Source organism: Octopus bimaculoides, chromosome 1 (assembly GCF_001194135.2).
Source record: "Octopus bimaculoides isolate UCB-OBI-ISO-001 chromosome 1, ASM119413v2, whole genome shotgun sequence".
NCBI lineage: Eukaryota > Metazoa > Mollusca > Cephalopoda > Octopoda > Octopodidae > Octopus > Octopus bimaculoides.
The window spans coordinates 160671571-160679155 of record NC_068981.1 but is presented as its reverse complement, the minus strand read 5'-3'; the positions used below and the strand labels follow the sequence as shown (position 1 = coordinate 160679155).

At 35.8% G+C, this 7585-nt stretch overlaps 1 protein-coding gene across 8 annotated transcripts in view; it reads right to left on the bottom strand.

Moving 5' to 3' along the window:
* Nucleotides 1–1357: 1357 nt before the first annotated feature.
* Nucleotides 1358–7585, bottom strand: part of LOC106884416 (mediator of RNA polymerase II transcription subunit 24) — a 51105-nt gene continuing 44877 nt past the window's right edge. For all 8 annotated transcript variants that reach the window (XM_014935782.2, XM_014935786.2, XM_014935787.2 and 5 more), the window contains 5 exons: nucleotides 5771–5829; nucleotides 3852–3936; nucleotides 3652–3726; nucleotides 2903–3048; nucleotides 1358–1543 (listed from right to left, as the gene is read on the bottom strand). In XM_014935782.2, the coding sequence (XP_014791268.1) occupies nucleotides 1406–1543; nucleotides 2903–3048; nucleotides 3652–3726; nucleotides 3852–3936; nucleotides 5771–5829 (503 nt within the window). In that variant the 3' untranslated portion in view covers nucleotides 1358–1405. The remainder of the gene's footprint in view (nucleotides 1544–2902; nucleotides 3049–3651; nucleotides 3727–3851; nucleotides 3937–5770; nucleotides 5830–7585) is intronic.

The window sequence follows — 7585 nt, the reverse complement described above, 5'->3', positions numbered from 1 at the left end:
GAAAGGAGCACACTCAAACTGCATACCTATACATAGGGGAAGAGTTGGTAATGAATAGTCAGGGGAGTAAATCAAATGTCTCCTTATTAAAGGTGGGGGTGGGTGAAGCAGTTAAAAAGGTGCAGACACATGAAGTTTTCTTCAAATAAAACTATTGTTCAGGCTTTATAATTTTAGTAACATTCTAACAAAATAAAATTATTATAACTAGGACTTTCTATATGATTTTAGTACTTTCTTATGAATCAGGTACCATCTTGAAGTGGTTGGTGTTAGCAAGAGCATCCAGCTGTAGAAACCATGCCAAATCAGACTGGAACCTGGTGCAGCTTACCAGTTTTCAGTCAAACTATCCAACCCATGCCAGCAAGGAAAACAGATGTTAAATGATGATGATAATGAAAATCATTTTATTATCAATAAATACATTTGTATTACATATGACTGGCCCTCGTGTTGGTGGCACGTAAAAGCACCCACTGCACTCTCGGAGTGGTTGGCGTTAGGAAGGGTATCCAGCTGTAGAAACCTTGCCAGATCAGATTGGAGCCTGGTGCAGCCATCCAGTTCACCGGTACTCAGTCAAATCGTCCAACCTATGTTAGCATGGAAAGCAGACGTTAAACGATGATGATGATGATGGTGTTTGCTGTTTGAAGTCAGAGGTGGAAATCCAAAACAATAGAGACGAAATAAATAAGGTGTTGACACATGCAGTTGTCATTACAAGAACTGAAACCATTGTTGTAGCTCAAACTTTATAACAATATGTACATGTTTGTGTTTGTGGGAGTTCATATTTCCCTTGTCTGCTGGTTTGTAATAAAGTCCTTCATAACAGTCATTCGATTGCAGTCTACCACAAAAGCATCTCCGGGTTTCTTAACTTGACTTGATATGTTGAATGATCTTTGTAAAGAAAATGCTCATTCAGTTTCCAGTTCCCAGCATAAACATGGCCAGGTTGTTTGTTGTTCAAGAGACTGAGTGATTATTACCTCACTTGGAAACAAATGGGGTTGGTGACAGGAAAGGCATTCAACTGTAAAAACTCGTCCCCAATGTACTCGCATTTGAACTATGCAGGCATGGAAAAGTAGACATTAAGCCTTTAGCATTTAAGCTAGCCATATGGAACCTAAATATTTATGTTCAAACTGGCCAAACCTGGCCTTTCACACCAATCAGTTGCCTCATCAAAATCTCAAAGCTATGAGATAATGCATGATTAATTCAAAACGATGTGAATAAATACGCATTACTTTTGACAGAATAATGTGAATGCTAAAGGGCTAAAATGATGATGATGATGAAAGAGATGATGATCATAATGTAACATATAAAAACAGACAAGGGAAATTTTTTAATAATTTTATTTATAAAAACAAAAAAAAAATATGCTATTTTATACTTTTTTCATCTGTGCATTTTGGTATATTGCTTTAGCTGCTACTTTACGTCCTACAGTGGTGGATAAATCACATATAGAAAGAATTTGTTGATTTGTTAGAGATCCTGGTAAACATTTTAATAACTGAGTAACCTGAAACAGAGGAAGTTTATAGTAATGTTAGAACAATCAATAATCAAGAAATCTTCATTTTAACTATTTCTATAATGGCAGATACTGCAGTGAATTTCTAATTACTTAGCAAATTCAATTCATAAACTAGTTTTGATTCCCAATTTGAATCATTTTCAATTAAGGTACAAATTTGCTTAGGGAGGTTATGCATGTCCCAACTTCTTTTTACCTCTTTTCTGTAAGTCCAAAACTTTGTATCTGACTAAAAAGCCATTATTCTGACATCCTTTGGTTTGAAAAGTATAAAAAAGAAAAGGTTTCTTTGTCTTCATTTCTAAATCCTTTCTTGGGGAACAATATTCATTAAAAGGCTTTGGTTTATATTTTTCACTTGTACTGATATTCTTGTCTATAGAGACTGAAACATTTTATATATATCTAACAATTATAAAACAATGCCCAAAAGGCTATGAACCGAGTACCTTAAACATTTAGTTACTAAAAATAGCTTCATTTACATTGTCACAGATATTATCAATCAATCAATCAGATGGCAGAAGGCAACTTAACAATACAAAGTTTGAATCTCTCTAAGGATTTGGAGTGATTAATTTTACATTTTCAATGATTTAACCCATTAGTATTTAAACTGGCCATATCAGACCAAGATACTCTACCAGTTTTATGTTCAAGCAGACCAGATTTGGCCTCTCACACCAACCATACAATGTCATTCTAAAAATACACACTCACATCAATGAAATCTTGAAGCAGTAAGATACTGCAGGATTAATTCAAGCCAATTTGAATAAATAAACATTATGTCTGACAGTGTAATCTGAATGCTAAAGGGATAAACTAGTATTTATTTACAAAATAATCAAATTTTAGACTAGTGAAAAAATATTAATTTGCTTTAATGCCTGCATTAACTCAAGAGTTATTCCAAACTTCAAAGAAAAAAATTCCTCCTGAACTAAAGAAACCATTACTAGCAATGTAACCAGTTCCCAGTGCACTGTTGTAAAGTGACTGGTGAAGGATTAAAGATAATGTAGGGTAGATGAGATACTTTAGTCTGGCCAGATTATTACAAGCATTTTATGAAAGAGTCAGACAGGTTGAATGGTGGGACTTAATCTTTTTTCTAAGTGATGTCAGCGTGAATTTCAAATGTAATGTTATAAAATGAAAATTTATTGCATTATAGTAATTATCAAACAAACACAATCTACAAATTAATAATATACAATTTGTAAAGTAAAGGTGTTGAGTCGATATAAACACTTCTGATGAAGTGATTCTGGGGTTATTTTTCAACATATTGATAATGTTTGTTTTCTTCAGAATTAAGAAAAAATAACACTGAAAACCTACCATTCCTTGAGGCATGAATTGAAGAATAAGACGAGAATATTGCCTGCCACATCGTACTGCTTCTTCAATAAGTGCAGCTACAAAACCAGTTCGAGGGCTGATTATACTGCTGTGTAAGAGGGAGTTCATCATCCTCATCAGATTCACTATTGAGGGGAAAGAAAATATTTGAATATTATGAAAAATTAACTTCAAAGATATCAGCTGACAGAGTAAATATTTAATCTCCTCCTACTTCACACACATACACAGTCATAAGAATTAGATCTGAACCTAGTTCAAAGTCAGGCAATTTCCAATAAATGTGTCATACAGTGCATCTCCTCATCAAAACAATAAATCTATAATCATCCCTAAACTTCTCACTCAGTTTCTATATACTTGAGTGAACTGTAGCAACATGAAATAAAGTGTCTTATTCAAGAACACAACAAGCAGCCCAGCCTGTGAATCAAACTCACTACCTCGTGATTGTGAGCCTGACACTCTAACCACTGAGTGTATATCAGATACCATTAGGTAAGCTAGAAGACTCATTAGCATGCCAGGCAAAATGCTTGGCAGCATTTTGTTCATCTTCATGTTCTGAGTTCAAATTTTCTGAGGTCTACTTTGCGTTTCATCCTTTTGGGGGTTGATGTAATTGACTTAGTCCTTCCCCTGAAGTCGCTGGTCTTGTGCCAAAATTTGAAACCAATATTACATACAATGATTTTCAGATAACTAATATAATTTAAACATTTACTTACAGACTGCTTTGTTCAAAGGATCTTTAGTATCATAGGGTGGTGATGGTTCACCTTCTTCTTTGGCAGTAATAAAATCTGCAAGTCATAAAGAGTAGTCAATGTGAAAGATATCAACAATAGTAATCATTTCTATGAATAACATTTCAAATGAATTTAATAAAAGACTATTTTTATAGAACAAAAATTATATTCATATTTACCTAAATTAAAACCTTCTGAGTCGAGTGTAATTTGTGGTTCATGAACTTTACGCATTTTGTTTTTTCTATTTTCATCTTCAGGTTCCTGAAAGGGAAAATGTTACAAGAATAAAATTAATTTTCATTATTGCAATAGTCATAAAATATTGCCCTCTCTTTGCTTCAATTTCATTTGATTTAGTAATTAATCATCTGGCACAAGATCACCTCCTCCAATGCCCCCTTCCTTGTCTCGCAAGTTACTTGGTGATCCTGCCAGTGCTGGCATCATGTAAAAAAGTATCCAGTCCACACTGTGAAGTGGTTGGCATTTGGAATGGCATCCAGCTGTAAAAACCATGCCAAAACTGACCTCACCTGTACTGGTGCCATGTAAAAAGTACTCAGCCCACTCTGTGGGGTGGTTGGTGTTAGGAAGGGTATCCAGTCATTAAAAACCATGCCAAAAGAGACACAGGAGCCTGGTACAAGCTCCTACTTGGCCGGCTGCTGTCAAACTGTCCAACTCATGGTAGCATGGAAGGCGAACATTAAATGATGATGATGATGATGATGATGCATGTTAAATAAAACATGCAACAAAGATAGTAACATTACTTCTATTTCAACATTATAATGGTTTGCTTAGCAGAACATTAATTCTGTGAAGCAAAGCATTCTTAAGTCTAATAATATTCTTGAATAACATGTAGTGGATCCACAGTGAACTTAGCATTCTACTGTGAGTTGTAAACTTCATGACACCAACTGTTATATTGGCTTGTAGAAAGTAGTCAGAAGTTGGTGAAAATAGTTTATAACATGAATTTTTGAGAAGGTCTATAAAGAAAGAAAGCACTAAAACAATATGATACTTAATAAAACAGTACCACACCTTCTGTCTACTTTCTTCTTTTATTAACCCATTACCTCCCATAATTCTATTAACTGGAATTTTTTAATGAAACTTTGATTTCTAGCATAAAACAGCCTTAGAAACACGCTGGAATGATCAAAATAACATTTTAAATAGAAATAAGTGAGATATTGGGTGAAAAATTAGCAAACCTCATTTGAATATCAGAGAAATATATCTAGTAGATATAGCAAAAAGGTTAGATATGTGTAAATATTGACAGATAATTACGAAATTTGTAATTTTTAAGTGATCTCATATGAGATCACTGGTAGGTAATGGGTTAATATAGAATCTGTACAACACAACATAGATATATATATATCCATACATATATATAAGAGAGAGAGACAGAGCGAGCATTTGTAGATAATGTGCATGCAGTTGTGCTATGACATTTTAACTACTAAATACTTTCAAATGTGAAGACTGTCTGCAAAAGTCATAAAGTTGGTCTGGTTATGAATGCTAGAGAAAGGAAAGTAATACTCATCACTCACTGTTTGGTAATTAAAACCCATTTCACTATAGTTCAGTAAAATGAAGCAAAACCAAACCATAATGTACCATAGTTTATAATAAAATGCAATACTTTATCAAGCACGTGAGGGATCAGTGATCATACAACAGCCATCTTAATCATCATCATTGTTTAACGTCTGCTTTCCATGCTGGCATGGGTTGAACAGTTTGACTGAGGACTGGCAAGCCAGAAAGCTGTACCAGGCTCCAATCTGATCTGGATGCCCTTCCTAATGCCAACCATTCCAAGAATGTAATGGGTGATTCTTACGTGCCACCGGCACGAAGGCCAGTCAGGCAGGACAGGCAATGACGACACTCGAATGGTGCTTAATATGAGATAATTACGAGAGATGCTTCAAAATTAAAAAAAGATGGATCATTTTTACAAGATCCATAATAATAAGGGTGATATTTTCGAAAATTCTATAAAATATTCTGAATCTCAATACACAAGAAATTATATATTGGGGCCTGACTGCTAAATAAAATTAATACATACCTCCCAGTCTACTTCATGGAATGGGCGTTTTCGTCCTCTTTTAGTGTAATGGAATGAATCTGAAAATTACAAGAACAAGCAAATGCCAGTGGAATTAGGCTATTGTAATAAAGTTCAAAATAAATGTCTAGTTATATAAACATTAAAAACTTTTAAAACAAAAGAGAGACATTACCAAACATATCAAAATATAAAATTACTGATAACAATATAAAATATATTTCCATTTACATAATACATTTTAATAGCAAGTGATATCTATCTATTTATCAATAAATACATGTATATATATATATATATATATATATGTGGTCTGATCAATAAGTATCTGGACTTTTTGCTATAGTAATGAAGCTAAAGCATGCAGAGTGAAGCCGCTTAGCACAGATTGACCATGAACTTTGCTGTGCATGCACACTAAATTTTAACATTCTAGCTCACTTCCACTGTTTACAACAGTGCTTGTAAAGAAGGTGTGTTGCGTGTGATTGTTGCATTGACCGTGACAGAAAGTTGAGCAGCAAATCTACATCAAATTTTACCAAAAGCTTGGTGATACCTGCTCAGAGGACTACACAATGTTTTCAAAAAGTTTTCATAGTTCTCGACACAATCAAGATCATGTGCAACTGAAACCTGAGGGTCTTTTTGGTGAGCTGAATGCAGTTTTGGCACTAACTTGGCAGACACGCGTCTCACACCCAAATCTTAAGTGATAATGGACTGAACTGAACCGTAACTAATCTGCACATCCTCTGATAGCTTACAGATAGTGATTCGACAATTTTCCCCTCACAGCTGCACGTACATCTGTGATGTTTTTCTCAGCTCTGCTGGTTGCAGACCTCCCAGAACGTTCAACAATATCAACATTTTTTTCGGCCACCTTGGAAATGTCTGACCCACTCATACATTTGTGTGCAGCTCATATACTCCTCTCCATATACGTTCTGCATCTTTGCATAGACCTCTGAGCAGCTATTGCCATGACAACTTTCTCAGTCATGGTCAATGCTATGATCACACACTACACACCTCCCTTCCAATCACTGCTGTAAACAGCGGAAGTGAGCTAGAACGTTAAAACTTAGTGCGCATGCACAGCCAAGTTCAAGGTCATTCTGTGCCAAGTGGCTTTACTCTGCATGCTTTAGTTTCATTACTATGGAAACAGTCCAGATACCCATCGATCAGACCTTGTATAAAGATGGTGCCACATAAAAAACACTTGTGCTGGCACCATGTAAAAAGCACTTGTGCCGGCACCATGTAAGGTGGTTAATATTAAGAAGGGCATGCAGCCATAGAAACCACACCAAAACAGACAAATGGAGCCTGGGTAGCTTTCCAGCTCCTGTCATCAAACTGGCCAACTCATACTAACATGGAAAACAGATGGATGATGATATATATCAGGGACATGCCGCCTAGGTAGTCAAAGTAGGCACTTGCCTACCCTGAATAAAATAGATTGATAGTAACATTTTCTTGTTATGGCAAAATATGCACCTAATTCAATAAAATTATGAAGGTTACTCTGATTATCATCATCGTTTAATGTCCGCTTTCCATGCTAGCATGGGTTGGACGATTTGACTGAGGACTGGTGAAACCGGATGGCAACACCAGGCTCAAATCTAATTTGGCAGAGTTTCTACAGCTGGATGCCCTTCCTAACGCCAACCACTCAGAGAGTGTAGTGGGTGCTTTTACGTGTCACCCGCACGAGGGCCAGTCAGGCGGTACTGGCAACGGCCACGCTCAAAATGGTGTCTTTTATGTGCCACCCGCACAAGAGCCAGTCCAGGAGCACTG